Source organism: Leishmania major, chromosome 13 (assembly GCF_000002725.2).
Source record: "Leishmania major strain Friedlin complete genome, chromosome 13".
Lineage (NCBI taxonomy): Eukaryota > Euglenozoa > Kinetoplastea > Trypanosomatida > Trypanosomatidae > Leishmania > Leishmania major.
The window spans coordinates 352,147-373,942 of record NC_007254.2 but is presented as its reverse complement, the minus strand read 5'-3'; the positions used below and the strand labels follow the sequence as shown (position 1 = coordinate 373,942).

The 21,796-nt window shown below is 61.9% G+C and overlaps 4 protein-coding genes across 4 annotated transcripts; all 4 read left to right on the top strand.

Moving 5' to 3' along the window:
• Positions 1 to 699: 699 nt before the first annotated feature.
• LMJF_13_1070 (hypothetical protein) lies at positions 700 to 7,428 on the top strand (the record flags this gene model as incomplete). The annotated part of the gene is made up of 1 exon (XM_001681799.1): positions 700 to 7,428. The coding sequence occupies one exon, from the start codon at positions 700 to 702 to the stop codon at positions 7,426 to 7,428; it is 6,729 nt and encodes a 2,242-aa protein (XP_001681851.1).
• Positions 7,429 to 10,401: 2,973 nt separating this feature from the next.
• On the top strand, positions 10,402 to 11,328 carry LMJF_13_1060 (putative NADH-cytochrome b5 reductase; the record flags this gene model as incomplete). Its single annotated transcript, XM_001681798.1, has 1 exon — positions 10,402 to 11,328. The coding sequence occupies one exon, from the start codon at positions 10,402 to 10,404 to the stop codon at positions 11,326 to 11,328; it is 927 nt and encodes a 308-aa protein (XP_001681850.1).
• Positions 11,329 to 13,183: 1,855 nt separating this feature from the next.
• Positions 13,184 to 13,903, top strand: LMJF_13_1050 (conserved hypothetical protein; the record flags this gene model as incomplete). The annotated part of the gene is made up of 1 exon (XM_001681797.1): positions 13,184 to 13,903. The coding sequence occupies one exon, from the start codon at positions 13,184 to 13,186 to the stop codon at positions 13,901 to 13,903; it is 720 nt and encodes a 239-aa protein (XP_001681849.1).
• A 2,551-nt stretch (positions 13,904 to 16,454) lies between these two features.
• LMJF_13_1040 (subtilisin-like serine peptidase) lies at positions 16,455 to 21,623 on the top strand (the record flags this gene model as incomplete). Its single annotated transcript, XM_001681796.1, has 1 exon — positions 16,455 to 21,623. The coding sequence occupies one exon, from the start codon at positions 16,455 to 16,457 to the stop codon at positions 21,621 to 21,623; it is 5,169 nt and encodes a 1,722-aa protein (XP_001681848.1).
• Between the last annotated feature and the right edge of the window lie 173 nt (positions 21,624 to 21,796).

Here is a 21,796-nt window from a genome sequence, read left to right as displayed (position 1 = left end):
CAGCCGGCACAATGGGTGCGGCTGTGAGGCGACCTACTCTACCGGCGTGTGTGTCTGCTGCTGCTTCGCACCACGCGGATGGTGGGGGTGGGCGAGACTTGACGCCCAAGTAGTGCTGTATGACATAGAAATGGACATGGCGGGTATCCAACATCTCCGCTCTCTCTCTCTCTCTCTCCCTCTCTCCTTCCCTCCCTCCCTCGCTCTCTTTCCGCGCAAGCGCAACGCAGCGCTCACTCCCGCATTCTCTTTCGCTGGTGATTCACTCAGTATTCCGCTGCACAGCATACGAACATGGGCCAAGGGCAGGTGCACCGAGTGTCGGCTATCCAGCCAGACGCGCGTCGTAAATGCCCGGTATCGACGGCGAAGGCCATGACCGCAGCAGCCGCAGCGCCAGCGCCGGCCGTCACACCGACCAAACCGCTGCAGTCCAGTGCGTCGGCCGTCGCACCCGCCGCAGCGCCTCTGTCGCGTCCGTACCGACTAACTTCTAAAGCTGACAACCCGCGAGACGAAAACGGCTACGCCGTAGACGGAGTGTGCACAGCGACGAAGCCGTTGCCCTCGGTACTCAGAACACCGCACAAGCCGGATGCCGACCGCTACACTGGTGGACCGACAGGAACCCCTCAGAGAGACAACGGGCATCATCACGGCAGCAACAGCGCCAGCTCCACCATCAGTTACCCAGATCACATGGATAGTAGCCGCTTACTCGTCCCCCTCACCCTCAATCTCTCTGGTATCGACAAGGTCTCTGGCGCCGACTCCGCGGGCGCGCGACACGTCTATGGCTCCACTGCCGTATCCACCGCTCAGGTGAACAAGCTCCGCGAGTCGGTGTTCTGCGAAGCCGCCAACATCGCGGGAGCGGAAGAGGTCTTGAATGCACCAGCTGGCGAGCTAGAGTGCATGGCGTCGGGCTTTCTCTCCATAAGTGACTACGTCTTTGTCGCTGAGTCGCTTAAGACGCTGTCGGTGAGGATGTTGATGGAGGTGGGCGTTAGCGACAGGGGCGCCATGAGCGGCGGTGCCAGCGCTCCTCTGCGCCGGATCGTGGTCGACCACCACCACCCCGATGCAGCGACGGCGTTGACCGCGTCGTGGGTAGTGATGCGCGACGCACTGGTGGCTCGCAAACACGGCAGTGTCCTTGACCACACAAGCGCTGTGAAGAGCCGCGATGGCGGAGCCACCATCGTCAGACGCGCCACGGGCATCAGCGGCTGTGCGTCCTCGACAACAACAGCGCTGCCTCAGCGAGATAACTGTGGCGATGCGGAGCGCGCCGCGAGTGCCTCGAAGGTGAATCGCTTGGATGACGCAGAGACGACAGACACCTGCGACGAGACCGCGCCCCACCTGTTCAATACCGAAGAGGCGGACTGGAGCGGCGACGACGACGACATAGGCAGCGTGAAGACGGGGATGGGCGTCGTCTCCCTTTCCGGGGCGTCGCTGGCGACACACACAGTGGCAGGGTGCGACGAGGGTCTCGGTAGCGAGAGCGACGAGACGACGGAGATGGACAAAACAGTGACGGAAACGGGCAAGGGCGCTGCGGCGCCGACGACGCCGCCCGCATCGCTGCCAATGGACACCGTAGCTCAAATGGCGAACCTGAGCGGCGTGTCCAGCGTCACGGGACATGTGCCAGACCTTGTCCCCTTCCCGCACCCCCCGTCGCAGCCGCTGGCGGAGTTTACCAGGGTGCCAGCGCCACCGCCGCGGCCACTCTCCATGTCGGACCTCACTGCCATCGCCGAGCAGGACGACGTGGTGGACTTTTACCTGCAGTCTTTGGCGAAGCGTGTGCGGGGAATTGAGAGCAAGCTGCGGGTGATGAATCCATCCTCGGTGCTGCGGTTCTTCTTGACCTCCACACTTTCCCGTGCAGACTCCTCTGGCATGTCGGTGCTGTTGCCCGCCACGACGTCAGTGCCGGCACGTCTACCTGGCTGCGTAGACGGCAGCTCTGCGGCGGACCCGCAAAGCAGTGGCACGTGGATCTCGGAGAAGGAAATCGTGTTGCCAGCCATGAACAGGGCGGAAGCGCAGGCGGCGCAGACCCGTGAAGACGCGCTGGCTGCCATGGGCGGTGACCTTGTCAAGCTGTTCAGCGATACAAAGAACATCACACTTCGCTACATGCTCATCTTCGCCGAGAGCATGCCGCTCGGCATCAACTCGCGACTGAACCACGACTACCTCTTACCCACTGCCGCCATCCCGGAGAACTACGTTGGATGCGGCGTTCACGCACGCCGCAAGAAAGACTTCTTTGTCTCTATGACGGAGCGCGTCGCGCTGCTGAGTGGGCACCACAGCTTTAGAACGCCCGAGGCACTGTTGCTGGGGATTAGCCAGCTGTCCAGCCTCGCGTCGCAGATGATGTCGTCCTTCGCGCTTGGTGCCGTGCTTGGTTGTGTGTCGCGGTGGCGTGAGCTGCATAAGTCAGGCCATACCACCTCGGACGAGGTAGTGGAGACGATGGAGCAGTTTGCGACGGCGTACTGCACCGGCTACAAAATCCTCATGAACGACGCGTTCCCCGCACTGCGGAAGCAGTACCCAAACCTGTTCATTGCCAGCTCCTTCGCCGTGAAGGAGGAGAGCAGTGGAGGGACACCACCGATGCTGACGGTCGCGATGTCGATGCTCATGAAGCTTCTCTTCCTCTTCGCTGGCGGACGCGAGAGCATCCGCGCCGATGACCGACGTATGATGGCGGATGCCCTACGGGAAGAGCAGCAGCGGCGGGCGGAGCGGTGCACGCCGACAGCTGCACCACACACCCCGCCTGTCTCGAGTATCAGCGGCGCTGCAATGCCGCCGGTAGCAGCTGCTACCGGCCGTCTCTCGGAGTTTGTAGCCACCACGCATCCGTGGCACGAGCGAGCCGGCAGTCCGCCACGCAACGCACCGTCCCTGCCCGTTCCCGTCGCAGTAGATGCGACGGGCGACTTTAGCCTCGTGTGCAGCGAGGGCAATGCAGGAGACGCACGCAAGCTCGGTGATGATGTGGCCCTCGCCGCTGCTCTGCAGGTGCCTTCCGCCACTCTCATCGTGGACATGGGTGCGCTGCTGATGAGCGGGCCGCTGGCAGCGCACAGGTCGACGGCGGCCTTGGTGCGCACAGCGCGGGCGGTGAGTTGCGTGTGGCGGGTTCTGTTTCAGGCCGCAGGCCTTCTGCCGTTTGGCCGTGCCTGTCCAGTGGACATGGCGAAGTGGTTGCCGCTGTTTCCTCTGTACGCCCTCAGCACAGGTGCAAAGCACGTGATGCTTTCCATACATGCCAGAGCGGCCGGACAGACGCCGCTCAATTTCGGGCCGGTGCTCCGAGAGGACGCCCTGCAGTCTGCGGTTGACTGCATCCAAGATTCGGCGCGTGTGCAGGACGAGAAGAAGCCGTCCGTGTCGGTGCTGGGCGCGACGACGAGCGAATGGAGTTTGCACCTGTCACCAACGGCGATCGAGTCGTCGCCGGCGAGCCGCAAAGGTGACATGCGCTGGCCAAGCACACTTACGCTAGGTAGCCCCGTCGTGCCAGTGATTGCCGCCGCAGAGAAGCCGGTTGCACCGGTGTCAGCGCAGCGCTCCTACCATCTCCATCCCTCCTTCGCGGTGGCGTCGGCACAGTCTTGGAGCGGCACTTTAAATGAAGACCCTTTCCACGCGAAGCCGACATTGCGAGCCACGCCAGGCATAGCCACGGAGCAGCGGCAGGACTTCTACGAGCTGTGCGCACGCCAGTCCGCGGCGCCGTTCTTGCCAGGTGTAAACATCACGAATCAGGTGCACGCCTTTCCGCTGCCCGGCGGCGTGGCGATGCTGCGGGTGGAGAAGCTTGCAGACCGCTCCCCGGCTACGGTGCAGCGTTTGAAGACGTACCATGACCGGCTAGCGCTGATCATGTCATGGCGACGTGTGTCGCTGAGCCGCTCGCACAGCTGCGCGCCAGTGACAGAGGTGGCGGCAGCGACGGCAACGGGGCAGTCAGGCAATGCCTGCACCACCACCACGGTGGTAGATGCGCCGGTGCACGAGGGCGATGAGCTCACGATTCGCTGGGGCAACCCGCCAAAAGGCCGAGCGGCCGGGACGGCGATGCGTGTGCAGGCCAGCTTCTGCAACCCGAGAGGCTTCACGAACCGGCGATCGTCCACGGCGGTGCAGAATATCTCAGCAAGCGGGACAGCGCAGACAGCGTCAGCGGTAGCCGTGTTCAGCGCGCAGGAATTAGTGGACTCGAACGAGTCCCACGCACGCGCGCACGGCAACCACTACCCCACGCTGGCAGCCGCGATACGGCGTAAGAGGCAGTCTCTGCTTTTCTTTGCGACCGCGTTCTCGAGCGCGGCCCCCCCATCTCCTCCACGCTCCCAGAAGACTTCCCGCGCAGTGTCTCTGGAGACAGTTGTCGCCGCCGTTCCTGCTGTCGAACCGACGGAGGAGTGCTTGCCTGACGTGCACGTCCCTACGCTGCAGCGCTGCCGCATTTGCCTAATCCTGGCAACAGCGAACCCCAGCGAGTTTCTCGTCGTCTTGAACACGCCAAACAGCATTGCATCCTCTGAGGCTGTGTCGCTCCGCACGCCAAGTGTCGTGGGTGTCCTCCACCACCGCCGGCACTGCGCGCCGTTCACGCGCGAGGTGAGCCGCGAGTGCGCATGGACAAACCCAGAATTCGCTCAGAACGCTAGCGCCGGCGTTCTCGCCCCCGGCGCGCCGCCGCTTTCGTGGACGCCCTCCAGGCTGTCCGAGGTCACGCCAACCATGGCGCTGCAGGTGCCCGTGTTGCTGGGCTGGCTGCTCGGGCAGTCCGCTGGAAATGAGGAAATATTCACCCTTCCTCTGCCGCCACTGGCCTTCCGCATCTTGGGCCTTGCGGTGCAGCTGGAGCTACCCATCGACGCGGTGCTACTCACCACTGCTGATATGTCCCTGCTGCACCCTGACTGGACGAGCATGAAGCTGTGCGAGCAGCTGCTGCAAGAGCTGCGAGAGCTACACTTCCGCCAAGAAACTCAGCGGGAGGAGCAGGCGGCTGTCACCTTGGCTAGCGGCGCTGAGGGCAAGCGCACCGTCGGACGCGGTATCCTAGATCACTTGTGCATCTCCGGCAGCCCCGCCGCCGCGCTGCGCCAGCACCAACGCAAGAAGGAGCTGATCGATGTCAGCCTCTCCATAATGTGGAATATCCAACGTGACGGCACGGTGGCCGGGCACGGTTTCTGGGCCGCCGTGCTGCAAGGCATGCGTCAGACACCGCTGCTCGACACCCCGCTCTTCGCGCAGTGTAGCTCTCGCACCGTACGCGAGGTGCTTTGCGGCTCTTACGACCACCTGGACGAAGACTTCACCTTCAGGAAGTCTTTTATGCTGCTTGTGGAGGACGACGCAAGGGGTGGGGGCAGCAGCGCTGCTGGAGGGGCGGCAACGCAGCTCCGCGGCGACCGTCATTTTGTGCGCAAGTCGGTGCTGCGCGTCCTTGACGAACTCACCCTCAAGGAGAAGCGTTTGCTTCTGCGCTTCATTACGGGCCACAGCCTGCGCACGCGTCGCTCGCAGATGGACACGCTGCGTCTGGTCCTGCAGTCTGGATTCGCCAGGGCACCACTGCGATGCGGCAAGGCGAAACCGCCTGGGTGTATGCCGTCTGGGTCAGGCTGGACCCACTCAAGTGGCGTGACGAAGGTAAACGCCGGCGTTGTCAGGGCAGAGACGGCGTCGTTCACGGGTGCTGATGAGGACCACTCGCACACCACGACCTCGTCGTATCTCACCGCATCTGCGGAGGCGGTCGCACGCGCATGTGTCGACGCGACGTTGCAGCTGCTGCCGGTGGCCCACCCGAGCGAGAAGACGCTGGTCTTCCCAAACTACTTCGACGCACTAATTATGGGGTCGTATCGCAAGCGAGTCCTCGGCGCTGACCTGCCCGCCTTCACCCACGCCTCCGGCACCGCCACGACGTCGGAGCCGCGGTCCTCCATGAGGGATAGCTGGGGTGCCGCCGCAGCAGCGGCGGGAGGGCACACCGTCTCATGTGCAGCAAACTCTGTCGAGAGCTGCGTGAGTGTGCCGGCGTCCGTGAATGGGAACGTCGCCGCTCCGTTCTTCGATAGCGCGGACGTGCAGCTCGCCTGGACACAACTAACGGTGGGGCAGCAAGAGACGCTGCGCCGGCGCTACCGGGAGCTGTTGCGGCACCGCGTGCGTGCCGCCCTCTACGTCTACTTGCTCTCTAACGCCGATACGGTGGAAGAGGCGTGGGAGCTAGGGGCCCAGATGGGTTTCGCCTCTCGTGCGGTGCATGGCGGTACGGCATCAGCGACGGCGGCTGAGCCCGGCGGGTGCGCAAGTCGAGAATACCATGACGACGCCGGCGGTGGCACCTTCATGCGCTGCGACGACGGGACGGTCGTGTTCGTGGAGCGCGAGACGGCCGAGAACCACGACGGCGTCGCTGGCGACGTCCACAGCTTTGGTGTCGAGGACGACCTCGATGTCGATCTTTTAGAGACGGATGACATGATGCTGGCGACCGCGAGCACGGAAATGACTGTCGACGCGGCGGCCCATGCCGCCTTGGAGGAGCGTGGCGGCGGCGGTACCGACCCGGCGACGCCGGGTAGCGCAGGCCACGCCGGGCAGCCGAAGCGGCCGTTGCTCCCCTCGGACCAGCTCCGGAGCAGCGTCGGCACAGTACACAGCGCCCTGTGGGGCGACTCGACGACGAAGGGGGACAGCCTGAACGGCTACTGCATTGCCGCCGCCTTCCGCTTCCCTGAGGACTCTGCAGACGATGTTGGTGAGGCGCAGACAGCCGCCGCTGGTGTGGAAGTTGTCTCGGGCTGCGGAGACTGTGGCATAGACCCCGAAGCAACAATATCGTCGGCGACACTGACACTGCACAACCACGGCGCGAGGGCAGACGTGGCGAGAGAGCTGGCCAGAGACGCCACACAAGCCTCCCATCCTGCGCCGCCCGCATCGTCGGGTGCCTCAGCCGAGGCCGCCAAGTGCCCCACGAGTGACGGCGAAAGTTTAGTGTTCATGGCAGTGGCGCCGCCGCGCCACCCCTCGCTGTTGAAAGCCGGCATGATCACCCCTCTATGGGAGGCGCAGATGGCCGCCGCGGCGGCGTCAGGGCGCAGCTCATCGATGGCGTTCACAGACGCAGCTGTGCAAGGCGGTGCGCACAAACCCAGCGCAGCCGTGAAGGCGGCAGGGGCGAAGACTGCGGTGCAGGCAGCGACCAACGGAGGCTCGCGCGATGCCTCCATGAAGGCTACATCCACCGCTGATGCTGCTGTCACCGCACATGGCGTTGCTGGGCTGAGCGGAGAGTCGAAGGACGCGCGTGTGCGCTCCGCGATCGATTCATACATTCGCGAGCTCTTCCCCGATGACGCACCATAGCCGTAAAAGCACCTTGCCAAGACTGAGACAGCTGCATCATACGTAGTTCTGCCTCCGCCCCTCCTCCCCCCCCCTTCCTCTCCCTCCCTCTGGTGTGTCGTTGTGGCTTCTGTCTTTTTCGGATAGAACTGCAGCTTTCCTCGGTACGCACACGTACAATCCACTCGCATAGGCTCTCGTCGGTCTGCGTTCGCGTGCGTCGCCCGATCCACCAGCTACCGCCCTTTCTTTCCAACATGCCTTGCTTGTCCGTCTTTGTCGATGCTGTACGACGCACACACACACACACACGTATATGTGTGTGTGTGCGTGTGTGTGCGGCTGTGATGGCGTCTGTGTCTCTCTCTCTCTCTGTATGTGTCGGAATCATGCATGCACACCCGTGTGTAGGTGCATATACCTAGAGAGCGCGCGAGATGCATGTGCTTGCATGCATATATGTCTACATATACATATGTATATATATATTTATTTATGCATATATATATATATATATGTAATGGCGTCGGTCAGTCTCGGTCTATTGATGTATGTAGACATTGATAAACATGTATATGCGTATGTACGTCTCTCTAATTTTTGCTGTTGTAGCAATGTATATATGCATATATATGTATTTATGTATACATATATATATATATATATATGTATGTATATGTATATACATATATATATGTATTTATGTATTTATATATATATATGTGTGTGTGTGGGGGGGGGGCGGGTGCGGCGTTTGCGAAGAGGCGCCGCTCGTGCTGCGGCATTTCTGTTTGTGTGCTGGAAAAAGGGTCATTTTTTCTTCGCTCTCTTCTCTTGATTTTTCTTCTTCATTCACGTCGTTGTTACCGGGCCACCTCTTGTCGTTTCTTCCTTCCCCTTCCCTTTCTCATACACACGGGTAAAAACACAAGTATACATATATATATACATATAAACACACTGCCCTTCTGTCTGTGTCTGTCTGTGTGTGGACCTCCTATCTCTTCCATGCGCGAAAACGTGTCTTGATTGTCTTCTTTTTGGTGTGGGCCCTCGGTTCACTTGGGCTCTCTTCTCCTTGTCAACTCCCTCCTTTTCCCTGCCCCACCCCCACCCACCCTCCCGCACTCCTTCCTCACGAAACACGCACGCACACGTATACGCGAACCTCTCATGGGGATCCGAAAGCCGTCACTAAAACGTATGCCTTTCTCTTGTAACATACATTCCTTTTCGGTTGGTGCTGTGTTCCTATACATTGTGCAGCGTTCGTCATCGGTCAAACTAAAACAACGCGAAAACGAAGGAGCGGGACGCCGGCGCAGACGGAAGACAACGTTGGACGTGGCTTCCTGTTCGTTCCACACTCCTCCTGATTCTCTTTCCCTTTCATATAGACCCCACCTAGGACACATACCCGCCTTGTCTCGTGCTGCGGTCACCCCCCTCCTCCTCCTCCTCCTCTCCCCACCCATCTCGTGTCTGCTTCGCTCGTTGTTAGCGCGTATCGTGCATCTACCTCTTCCCTCCCCTCTGTGAATCCGCCACGTGTAGGGCGGGTGGGCGCGCGCAAAACAAAGGAAGGAAGGGAAACCAAAACACGCATCCGCGGACAGGCTGCTTCTCCGCCCAAGGTCGTGCCGTCTATAATAAATTCATGTGTATCTTAAGCTGCACCGGCTCGCGTTGTCGTCGTTCGTGTGCTCTCCCCTCCTTCCCCCTCCCCCCCCCCACACACCCATTTTAGAGACGGGAGCATCTCGCTCTGCGGAGCCATTCTCCCCTTCTCTGCCCAGCTGCCTTCTCAGCGTAGTTGATCAAGTCCTTCGGAAAGCTGCATAAAAGGTAGCGCGGGCACTCATGTACTTCCTTCCCTCTCCCTCTCCCTCTCCCTCTCCCTTCCTGCTCCGGGGTCGTTGTTTTGACGGCATTGATCGAGAGAGAGAGAGAGAGAGAAGTGAGGGACCCGTTGAAGAAAAGAGGGGTTGGGGGAGGGCTGGAAGGCTGCACATGGGCGGTGTGTTGAAACTCCCGGATAACGGCTTTGAGCCCCCTTTGGGGGGGGGGGCGTGGCGTCCTCAGCGTTTTCCTATATATATACATATATATATATAGTTCTCCGACATGCATGTGTCGGGTGCGTCTGTGGCACCATGCCTGCCTCCTCCCTTTTATCGATGTGCGTGTGTGTGTGTGTGTGTTTGTGTGCATGTACTGTGTGCACCAGACCATGTATCTTCTTTACGCGTGCCTGAAACTGTAACAGGAGTGGTACCGCGCACCCTTATCCTTCTCGTCTTTCCTTTCGTCATCGTTGGTCGCTCTGTATCCCACCACCACCACCACCACCACCTCACTGCCTCGCATCATCCTCCTCTGTCAGGCACAGAGAGGTTGTCGCTCTCTGCGCTCGCTCTCCTCCTGCGCGTCTTCTCTGTTCCCCCTCCCCTGTGCCGGTAATGAAAGGCACCTTTAATTCGCGGGTGTTTAGTGTGCTTGGGGGGTGCTCCTCTGCGTTTGTTGTGGACGGCACACCTTCCGGGACTTCACACTCGACCGTAGCGACCACTCACTTGGCCAGTAATATGTAAACCAAGGAAAAGAAGAAACGGACGGTGCTCTGTCATGTATGGACAGCAACCGACGATGGCCACGCAAGAGAGAGATTTGTGTGGCTTCTGGCGAACTGAGAGTACGTATGCATGTGCGTGTGTGTGTGTGTGTGTGTGTGTGTCATCACCAAACACGAATCACGCACACACGCACTGCCACTCTTGATGCGCATCGCCCTGCTACCGCCTTGTCCCCACCACCACACACACCTCACAAACACCCGCTTCTCTCCCCGCCTGCACTGTTAGAAAACGCTACCTTTTCTTCAGATTCCTCCTCATCAAATCCACCGCCCCTCACCTCGCCACACACCACCACATCCGACGCCACCACTCCCCTCCCCCCCCCTCTCTCTCTGCCATATTACCTTGTTAAGAGAAAATGGTCGGCGTTCTCGTCATCATCGCCTTCGGCATGGCGGCCTTCTTTGCGTTCATGTTTACGCGCACGACGAAGGTGGCCATGGACCCGACCATGTTCAAGCACTTTAAGCTGATCAAGCGCACCGAGGTGACCCATGACACCTTCATCTTCCGCTTCGCCCTCGAGAACGAGACGCAGACGCTCGGACTGCCGATTGGGCAGCACATTGTGCTCCGCGCCGACTGCACGACGGCTGGCAAGACGGAGACAGTCACGCACTCCTACACACCCATCTCCAGTGACGACGAGAAGGGCTACGTAGACTTCATGATCAAGGTGTACTTTGCCGGCGTGCACCCCAGCTTCCCGCATGGCGGCCGGATGTCGCAGCACATGTATCACATGAAGCTTGGCGACAAGATAGAGATGCGTGGACCACAGGGTAAGTTTATCTACCTGGGCAACGGCACCTCGCGCATCCACAAACCGGGCAAGGGCATCGTCACGGAGAAAGTGGACGCCTATGCGGCCATTGCCGGCGGCACTGGCATCACCCCGATTCTGCAGATCATCCACGCCATTAAGAAGAATAAGGAGGACCCTACGAAGGTGTTCCTTGTGTATGGCAACCAGACGGAGCGTGACATCTTGCTGCGCAAGGAGCTGGACGAGGCGGCCGCCAACGACAGCCGCTTTCACGTATGGTACACCGTCGACCGCGAGGCGACGCCAGAGTGGAAATACGATATTGGCTACGTCCGCGAGGAGATGTTCCGCAAGCACCTGCCCGTGCCCGACATGCTCGGCAACGACAGCGTGCCGCAGAACGTCGGGATCAAGAAGGTCATGGCGCTCATGTGCGGCCCGCCGCCGATGGTCCAGATGGCGATCAAGCCGAACCTAGAGCGCATCGGCTACACTGCCGATAACATGTTCAGCTTCTAACGGCTAATGGTACCAACAGGAAGAAGGGTGCTTCAGCTGCCAGCAGGGTCGCTGCTCCCCCTTTCTTCGTGTTGGTATGTACGAGGGCGCACAAACACGTCCGGTGTGAGTGCGAATGGAAGCAGGCAACTGGTGACTCGCGGAATACGCGTGTGAGCGACAGACACACACACACACGCACGCACACACACTGCAGCCCCGCCCATGCCGATCCGCTTCTGGCCGTGACAGAGTCCAGTGCCTGCGACGCAAGGGCGGCCTGTACGATGCATCGCTGTGCATGGCGGCGGTGAGGCCCCTGGATGGCGTGGCGTCGGAGCACCCTGCAACCGTGAACACGCCTGTGTCATCCACATGATGCGCGAGATGTCATCGCGACTCAAGCGTGTCCCACCCCCGGCCCTCACCGTGCCCACCGCTGGTGTGAGGAGGCCCGAGTGCCGCCCCGACGGGGCGGGTGCACCGCATGGCGGCCGGCACAGTGGGAGCGGCTGTGAGGCGACCTGCGCAGCGGATGAATGGGTGGGTGGGCACCCTTTGGGGTTGGGGCCGTGCTCCGATGACGGAGTTGACGCACTGCTCTATCGGCGTGTGTGTCGGCTGCTGCTGCTGCTTCGCACCACGCAGTCGGGGGGCTTTTGCGAGGGCAGGGCGGAGGGTGCAAGGGGTGTTGTGTATCCGGAGAACCGGACGCGCTGTGAAGGGAAAGGCCTGCCGGTTTTAGAGCTCTGGCTCGTGCATGTGGTCGCAAGTGTGCTTTATCGTGTCGTTCGCATCTCCCTGGTCACGCCTGCCGATCTCCCGATCTATCCTTGGGTGTTCCCCCCTCCCTCTCCCTCCTTCCTTCAGTCTGTCCGGCTCGTCGTCGTCGTCGCCTGGTCAGCTGTGTGTGACTCCTGACCCGTCTCCACCGCTGTCTGTGGAACACCTCTGTAGGCGTGATGGTGGATGCGGGTGGGTGTCGTGCAGTGGCGGTGGCGGTGATGGCGTCGAAAAACTTTGCCACCTCCAGATGCTGCCGAATTTCATGTCGCAGGTGAACCCTCGCGCACAGCACACTTTCTTTTCGTGTTGTTGCATGTGTGTGTGTGTGTGTGTGTGTGTGTGCGTCTTGAGTGACAATGCAGATGATGAGGTGTGGCTTTCACCGCACCACCGCGTTTGCACGTGACAGTGTCAGCGTGCTCGTGGCTGCTGGCCCCGTGAGAGTACGAGGCGAGGAAAGGAGGCGGCAGGAGTGGCCCCCCTGATGCATATCTGACTTCCATCCACGCACGCTCCGCCCTCGCGGCCTGCACCCTCCATGGAGACAGGAGGCTCGGAGGCAGACGAGGAAGACGGCAGGCATACGCAAGTGTGAAGGAGAAATCGATGGAGCACATAAAAAAAAAGAACACGTGCGAGAGCGCCACACTGCCGACAGAGGAGAGAGGGCAGCGTGCATCCGGAGCAGTGGTGGATTATCTGGGAGCCTCAAACCCAATGACCACCAACACTCCGCCTCCCCCCTTCCCCTCCCTCTACCTGCACGCACCTTGCATTCGCTCTCCCGCGCATCGCATGACGAAGCGTGCATGCACGATGGAAGGGGAAAAGGGCGGCTGTGAATGCAGTGCGGTTGGTGCTCGCTCCGCGAAACCACGCCCCCCCCCTACCCGCTTCTCCCCGACAAACTCTTGGCTGACCGCGCCTTCGACGCGCTTGACCAAAATCCAGTCTCCCTTCCTTTTCCGCTAGTTTCTCGGTCTCCGTCTCCGACCCATAGGAATCTTCTTTTCTCTCTTTGGGCCAACGGCATCGTACACACACAAACACACTACCACCACCACCTCTCCCTCTCGAAAGGCCTTAGCGAATGGCGTCTGCAGTGGACAGCAGCACCGCCAGCTCCTACCCGCTCGGCGGCACGGTAAGCAAGGCACTGCTGATCGTCACGCCTGCCTTCGCTCGCAGGCAAGACTTTGTGCAGTACCTCAAGTATAAGCTCTACGATGCCGGCTTCATCGTTGTGCGTGAAGAGCTGCGCCTGTTAAACTCCGAAACGGCAGAGAAGATTGCGATTGAGCTGGACCGGTCGCTTGTGCCGCCTGCTGTGGTGCCTCCTGCACAGACGGTGGCTGATGGTGCGCCGACGTCACCCGGCTTTCCCACGTCACTACTGCCGGCGGCGCATGACCTGGTAGGCACGGCATATATTTTTGTCCTGGCTCGCACAAAGTGCCATGAGTTGCTGCAGTCCTTCATCAAGACACAGCTGTGCGGCAAGGACGCCGATGACCTGGACGCGTTCCGGGGGGAGCATCATGTGCAGGGTCGCAAGCTGCCCCTCTGGACGTCGCTGACGGCGAACGGAGCAAAGAAATCCGTTGCGCTGCTGTTCCCTCGCATGCTGGCCGAGGATGTGCCGACGTCGGCCGTGTCGCGGGAGTACGTGCAGGCAAATCTGAAGCAGGCGCTGGTGCCCACCTTGACGGCTCTGGCCAAGCAGAAGCCGGAGAACCCGCTGCGGTGGCTGGCGATGCAGCTACTCACGAACAACACGCAGGCCCCGCCGATGATTTCGAACCCTTCCTAGCCTGCGAGGTGTGTCTGTATATGTGATGCCGACCCATGTCTTGTCCTCCGTCTCTATCTCTCAGCCGCAGTGGCAGCGGGGCCCCGCACACTTGCCGCCCTCCGCGCGTCTTACTCACGTTCCCTTTCTTTATGTAGATCAGAAGCGCTCGTCACACGCGCACCGAACACACAAGCACCTCGCACCTCTGCGAACGCAACAGAAGGACACCGACGCCTTCCCCGCATGGAATCTCACGTGCGACTTGGCCGAGCCACACTGCCAGCGTTGTTTGCCCCCCCCCCTCCTCCTCCCCTCCAACGACAGCGAAGCGAAGAGGCGCCAGTACCCATGCCAACGCGTCACCGCTGGCCGATGGCGCTGCCGCCCGCTCGTGGGCAAGAGGGAGATGGCGTGTTTTTCATGCCTTTTCTTTTTCGGCGCTTGCGCGCAGCAGTGCACGTCGACATTCGGCGAGTGCTGTGGACGACGCGCATCTCCGCACAGCTCTACGCCTCCCACACCCCCGCTCACCGCATTGGCGCGCGAGTGAGAGGGCTGCGCATGGATGCGCGTGCTCTCTCTCTCTCTCTATATATATATATACGGTTTACTGTCTCTCTCCCTCTCCTGCTTTCATCCTCTCGTCCTTCCCGATCTAGACGCGCTGCTGCTCCCGCTGGTGTCTTTGGATGCAGCAGCCGCGCACTCGTTGTTTCTTGTTCTTCGCCAGCTGTCTTGCTGCTCTGCATGTCTTGCGCGTTTCTTTCCACCGTCGACGGTGCTGCGCACTGCCATGACGAAGTCGCCCTCCCAGCGCACCGCCGTGCAACTTCGAAGATATTAACGTCTGTCTCTTCAAGCTGCTTTACAGCCCACCGCTATCCTTCGCGGCCCTCGTGTGTGCCGGGCTGTTCACCGAAGACAATGGCTTGCGCAGCAGCAGGCGGTTGGCCACCATGCCCCTGTTCCCTGTCGCCTCCCCCCACCCTACCTCAGGCGCGGCAGGCGGTGCTGCGCTGGTGTCGCCAGCCGCCGTGATATCTGCCGTAGCTCATGGCAACGGTGCCTCTTGGAACAAGGAGAACGATGGGGCGAGAGCTGCGCAACCACAGCGGTCATCAGCCCGCCCCCTGTCCGCGAACGCCTCCCCGACACTCGTGACGCTGTCACCTGCGCCAGCGTCGTTCCCAAACGTTACAGCCACCCCAACCACGACGACTGCAACGACCGCTGTACCCTGCATGTCCTCCGAGGCGCTGCGGCAGCGCCGGTGCCGGATTTGCCGCCACCGCCTCCTCGTCGTCGCATTCTGTCGCCCCAGCTTGGCCCGGAGCTCGATAAGTGGGCACGCAGCCTGCACTCGCTCTTGGGTTGTTATCGCCAGCGTGAGCGGCACTGCCCGCATCCATATCTCGATGGCCACCGGCGCCACCACCATCGCCATCACCACCGCCGCGAGACCGACAGCGCCATCGAAGAGTCGTCGTCCTCTCCACGAAAATCAGCGGCCGTGTCCTCACGGAACCGTCGCGGCTGGTCAAATCACCGTGTGCGGATGTGCAGCGAGGACTCGGTCGAGCTACGCTTCGTGCAGCAGCTGCACAGCGGCCGGCCTCTACCACGACATGTTCCTCATGCGCAGACAGCGCAGCCGCAGCAACAAGAAGGCGGGGAGGCGTGGAACATGAGTGGCGGGGGCGAGGCAACCAAGCGCGCACCGCTGACTGTGGAACACAAGGCGGCGCCACACTCCGGTTAATCCGCCCAGACGCTGGCTACCAGGCAAGCCTCACAGGCGGAGCATTGTGCGCACCGACCCGCCGATGTCCCTGTGAAAATCACCTCGCTTGCTTGCAGGAACGAATTTCCACGTGAAACCAAAGAAACCGCCTAGGTAGCGGCCATGACGGCGACGACGACGGCAGGCCGCGCAGCAGCGGAATGTTTGGAGAATCCTGCTGCCGCTGCCTCACACGCCGCCACCACTGCAGCAAGAACAGCTACCCTGCAACATCCGCCACGTCACGGCTCGCGCGTCGCAGTGCAACCGTCCTCGCTGCCTCTCCTTCTTGGCGCCGATCCTGCCCCTAGCGTGTCTCACACATCCGCCTTACTTCTCTCTCGCACGCGCTTGCGCCGGTCCCTGCTTTCGCTGCTCCTCGTGTTGGTGTGTGCTCTCGCCCCCGAATGCATGGATGTGAGCCCTGTGCGCTGCCGCGTCCACCCAGCCCCGCAGGCGCGCCGTCGAGCCTTCTCAGTGTCCCTTCCCCCTCCCTTCCCCCGGCTCTCTCATCTGCCCTCTTTCTTTTTCCCTCCGCCAGCGGAAGAGGGCACGGCCTGTGGCGTGTACTTGTGGCCATAGTATCGACCTGCTCAGCACAGCCCTCCCACGCAAGAGCGCGCACACGAAGACGCGCGGGCCTAAACGCGACTACGCTGCGTAGCCACTGCACCACTACTCCCTCACCCTCACCCCCACCCTCTCCCAGCGTCCAAGGTGGTGGTGTGTTGACACTGACTGGCAGAGAGGGCGCGGGTGTGAGGTGACAAGCACGCTCCCATTGAGGTAATGATGATGGAGGTGGTGGTTGCCCTGCGGCTGCTCACTATTCATGTTCTCGCCGCACTCTTACTGGTGCTGTGGTCGTTACCTCTCGCAGAAGGGCCGTGGCCGCTGAGTGTGCAGGCTGCACGCCGTTCCACCGATGCGCACGCCGAAAGGCCCAGCATACATCCCCGCAAGTACTACCTTGGTAAGTATGGCACACGCTGCATCCGAAACTTGACGGGGCTCGTCGTGTCCGAGGACGCTGCAGAGCGCCTCGCCTGCTTCTCTGGCCGTGGCGTCCGCGTGGCAGTGCTCGACACTGGTTTGTGTGCCGGCATCACTGAGAGCAGCCGTAACTCCGTTACCTGCACCAGTGTCGTGCCTGGCGTGGCGTGCGAAGATGCCGGGTGCGCTCACGGGACGCGCAGTGTGAGCGTGCTGGCGGGACAGCTCTCTGTGTCGACGCCGCTGCCTAGAGAATCACTTAAGGAGACTGCGTGGCGCAACAGAGAAACACACCTCGCCTTGGCTGATCAGTTCATCGGACTCGCCCCCGACTCCACGGTGCGCGTGTTGCGTATCTTCGACAGACAAGGGCGCACAAACCGACGCCACCTCGCCCGCGCCCTCGACCTGCTGCTGCGTGAGGCGGAGGACGGCGAAGCAGGTCGCCTGCACAGTACGTGGAACACATCCAGTGCGCACATCCGCCGCCGCGACGAGACCGTGGATGTGATTAGCCTGTCCTATGGCAGCAAAGACTACCACAGTAGCCCGCAGGTGCAGGACAGGTTGTACCGGCTGATGCATGAGCACGGCGTCATCGTCGTGGCGGCCGCTGGCAACGACGGAGTGCGCTTCGGCAGCGTGCGAAGCCCGGCGGACATGCCTGGTGTGTTGGCCATCGGTGCCCTTAGGGTGGAAGGGCACAGCAGGTCGGCACAGACAACGCAGGCGTCACGCACTCTCGGCAACTTGGCGGGCTCCCTTGCCGCCGGTGGCGGTCACAAGTCTGTTGCACATTTCTCTGGGCGTGGCCCTACCACATGGGAGTTGCCCTTCGGCGCAGGACGTGCAAAGCCGGATCTCGTCGCTCTCGGCCAACACGTGTGGGCTGTCCAAGGCGTTTCGGCGGCGGCATTCTCCGCTGCGGCGCCACGGGCACGTAGTGCTTCATCTGCGCTGCAGCTGCGCTCCGCGTCTGGGACGAGTATTGCCGCCCCTATCGTGGCCGGAGTCGTGGCGCTCTGTCTCGAGGCGGCATGGTCGTCTACGTCCGCTGTAGCATCAGCACAGAACATCACCGGAGGCGGTTCTGTCCTTGACGTGCGTCAGAATCGACTCTCTCGTGTTTCCCATTCACTGCGCGTGCGTGAGGCGATCTTGCGGACGGCCGTTCCTCTAGAAGAAGCCGCCGCATCACTGCCGACATGGCCTCGCCCCGCACCCACCACGCCTTTGCACAGCGACTCCTCCTCGACGGCGTCAGCAGCGCATCCTCGCCGAGTGCTGGCTGGTGTGCCACTGCTAGAGCTTTATGCTGGCTACCTTCGCCTTTCGCGAGTCAGCATTCTCTCGCAAGGAGCGGGCGAGGTGCAGCCGCTCCGCGCGCTGCACGCCATCGTCGCGAAGGCAGCTGCATCCTCGGCCATCGATGCACCGGAGGCGTTGCGCAGCTGCGCCTCTTTCGCCATACCAACATGTGTGCGCATCGGCTATCGGATTCCACGTTGCAGCAGCAACAGCGGGGACATGAGCACCTCGCAGAGCTGTCAACCTCCTCATGATCCTGACGGAAAGGCACACGGCGACTCGCGGTTGCCGGGTAGACCCGGCATGTCCCGTGCCGCACCGCCCGCCGCGTACTGGTGGCCCTTCTCCGACCAAGCCGTCTACCCCGGCGCCACACCCGTGCTACTGAACATTTCTCTCCACCTCTGCCCCCCTTCTTCGTCAGCTGCTACGGATCAAGGTGCGCGTGACGCTGCCGCTGCAGCTAGTGGCGAAGCTGCACGTCGAGGGTCAACGACGCATGACCACGTCACGTACGTAATCACCAAGGTAAGCGGGCGCCTGCGTGCGCGTGAAGGTCATCCATCACGGAACAGCAGTCACCAGAATGACGCCTGTCCTCTCCTCCTCTTTGAGGGCGCGGAGAACCGCCACCGTGTGGGCTCGACAAGCCCGACGCGGCTTCTGAACTTGACGGCACGGAGCGCCTCTCCCCCCGCAGCATGCACTGACGGGGAGGTGGTCGGGGGGGAGGCCACGGTGACAGGGCCGCGACACACACAAGCAGGCGTGTGCTCATTTGCGAAGCGGCGGAGCACGCAGCAACGGTGGATGCAGCACCTTCTTCGCGTGGCGACCGAGCTCACGGTGGTGGCGAGCAGATCGCCGACGCGCGCGAACGTTGTAGAGCAGCTGTCGCCGCCACCGACATCCTTCAGCCTCTCCGTCGCCGTCTCTTCCCCTGCGTCCGCCCACACGCATCTTTGCTACGACGTGGCGCGCGAGACAGTGGCGGTGTGGCGGAAGAAGGGCAAGAGATCGCCGCCCAGTGTGAAGGGCGCGGCGGCTAGCTGGCGCTCCGCCGACAATAACGATGGGCACGACAAGCAGCATACAAAGGACGGTGCGCAGGTGCCAGCAGACCGCGATCGTTGCGTTCCACTTTTTCACCTGTTTCGCATGCTGAGCGTGGAAGGCGCGCTGCACATCTTCACTGGCGGCTCATCCTCGCAGCCCACACTGACAGTGCCGTTCGCTGTTTGCGTCGTGGAGCCGCCGCCCCGGGTGCAGCGGGTGCTGATCGACACGAGCCTTGACTGGTTCAACCCCACGACAGCCACCTCGAATTTGTTCATCGCCGGCGACGACCCACACGAGTCGGACACTGACGGCGTAGACGCAGCACTGCGGCGCGGACGACAGCGTCAGCGTCACGAACGCGCCTACGCCGAGGCGAGTGGCGGCGATCACCCGTACACAAACCTCGCTCTGCTATACCTCTACCTGCGCCACACACTTGGAATGGCAGTGGAGACGTTCCCGCTACTGCACATGAGCACGATAACCACCTCGATCGCAGCTAACGGTAGCTCACCGCTCTGGCCCCCTGCAGAGCACACCTTCAACGCCTCCCACGCTGCCCAGAGGGCACCCGCAGGCGCTCTGGCACACGTCGGCACGCTGATCATCGTCGACCCGGAGCGGCCGCTGACACACGGTATGCGGCGTCTCCTAACGCGTGCGGTGCTCGGCGGCGGCGCGGATCGCTCAGCGGACGGCCTCGACGTTCTTTTGGTGACGGACTGGTACAGCGCCGATCTGGCCGCGCAGCTGCACTGGGCGCGCGACAAAAGCTTGGACAACGCGGAGCGCTCCTCCCGCATCAGCGGCACCGACGCGGCGGACGAGGTGGCCGGTGTCGACGGCGACAGGGACGCTGTGCGCGAGTTGCGGGCGCTCAGACAATTGGAAAATGGCTCTACTCGCGGCCTCGCCGGCTCCAGTCACGTGCCGTCGTGGAACCGTTGGCTGTCAGAGGTGACGGTCGCGTCGGGCAGTGCGGCCAACAGCAACGATTGCAATGGCGCAGCCCCTCTGGGCAGCGAGGGACTTCTAGACGGAAAGTCTGAGTTGCCGTTTGAGCTGAGCGAGAACATCGTGATAGACGGCGTTGTGGTGGTCGACGCTGCCGCCCCGACAGGGAGGAGCGAGCCTGGGGGCAACGCATCCGCCTCGCACGGCGGCACCATCACCTCGGCAAAGGTGGTCGCTCTCCGCTCTCTTGGGCAGCTGAACGCAGCTGGCGTGCTGCGATGGCGTCTCCCTGCGCAGGCAGCAGCGCAGCGGCAGGCAGGGAGAGCTGCCGCGGTCGGAGCTTCTAAAGGGGTACATGAGTCCAACGTTCACTCAAGTGGTCACGGCACCTGCCGCATCGGTCACGCATCGAACACCTCAGCCGTGCCTTCAACGCAAGAGGGTGAAGCTGTGATATGCAACGTCATGCCAGGCTGGGTGCAGCAGCAGCGGCGCCTCGTAAAGCGCACCATCGTCAGCACACGAGACAGCTCGGCGCCGGCGGCTGTGGTTGAAGACGGCTGGGAAGATGTGCCTGTCGCAAAGGGAGACGAACGTCTGGTCCGCATCGGCGGACTGGAGGCGGTCGACGTCAGCACAGTGGCGCCAGCAGCAACGGACGCAAGCGAAGCCATACAGAGTCTGACGCATGGTGTGCTGGGCTTCCTCACGCTTCCCCCATCTTCCACACACGTTGTCACCGCGTCCGCCAACCGCTTCCGGCCTGGGCGCATAGCGATCTTCACGGACTCGGACTGCCTGTCGACCTCGAACCACCACGCGCAAGCAGCCCTGGATGAGTTGGAAGCTCTTCTCTACCCGCCATCCACGTCGCCATCGTCACCTGTGACGACCTGTGCAACGTGGGACTGCTTGGCACGCACTCCCGACGGGCAACGACTGCTCCAAGCAGAGTCGGCGCAGAGCTCCGTGTGCGTCGAAGTGGTGAAGGAGCTGCTGCTGTGGCTGCACACGGGAAACCTGCACCGCTGGTGGGACTCCGCCCAGCTCCAGTGTGAGGCGCGTAGGTGGGCACGAGCGCGGCATCGGAGCACGGCGGACACCACCCCCGGCGCAGATAGCGTGGGCGTTGATCGCAAAGCCGCGAACTTCGACGAGGTGCTCGGAACGGCGCCAGAGCGCGCGCACGTCGGCGAGGTGGTGGGGCGGTTATGGGCTTCTTTGGTGGAAAGCACAGAGCGCGATGCAGCGTCGTTCCTTGTCGAAGGTCCGGAAGACGAGACCCGCTTTCAACGCGACTACGCAGCCCATCAGGAGCGCACCGCAGCTAACGTGATGCGCGCCTTGATGGTGAACTACCATGGAGACTGGCGTGCGCATCTGCTAGACCATAATGTGTCGCTGTCAAGCACCGGCGCCGCCGGCGACTCGTTCTCACAATCTCTACGCCCCGCGAGTGGCCGGCGGAGCGGCATTGCGACCGCGCAGCAGCCAGAGGAGCATGTCTCCTTGATAGAGAGTTTGCTGCCGCTGCGAGGCATGCTCAACGCCCTGCGGTGGCTGCAGCATCCGATGGTGCTGGGTCAACTCATGGTTAGTGCAGCTGTCGTGATGAGCGTGTGGTTGTGCCGTGCAGGGGGGTAGTCGTTGGAGAGGCCAACGCGCGTGACTGCCCCCTGTCGAGTTCGTCAACCGCGGCGCGTCGCTCTTGACGATGCTTGTTGAGAGGAGGCACACATGAGGCAGGAAGAAGTGGGAAAAAGGCGATCAGCTGATCAACGGCGTCGGTGTCGGAGCGTCACGGTGGTGCGGCGCCT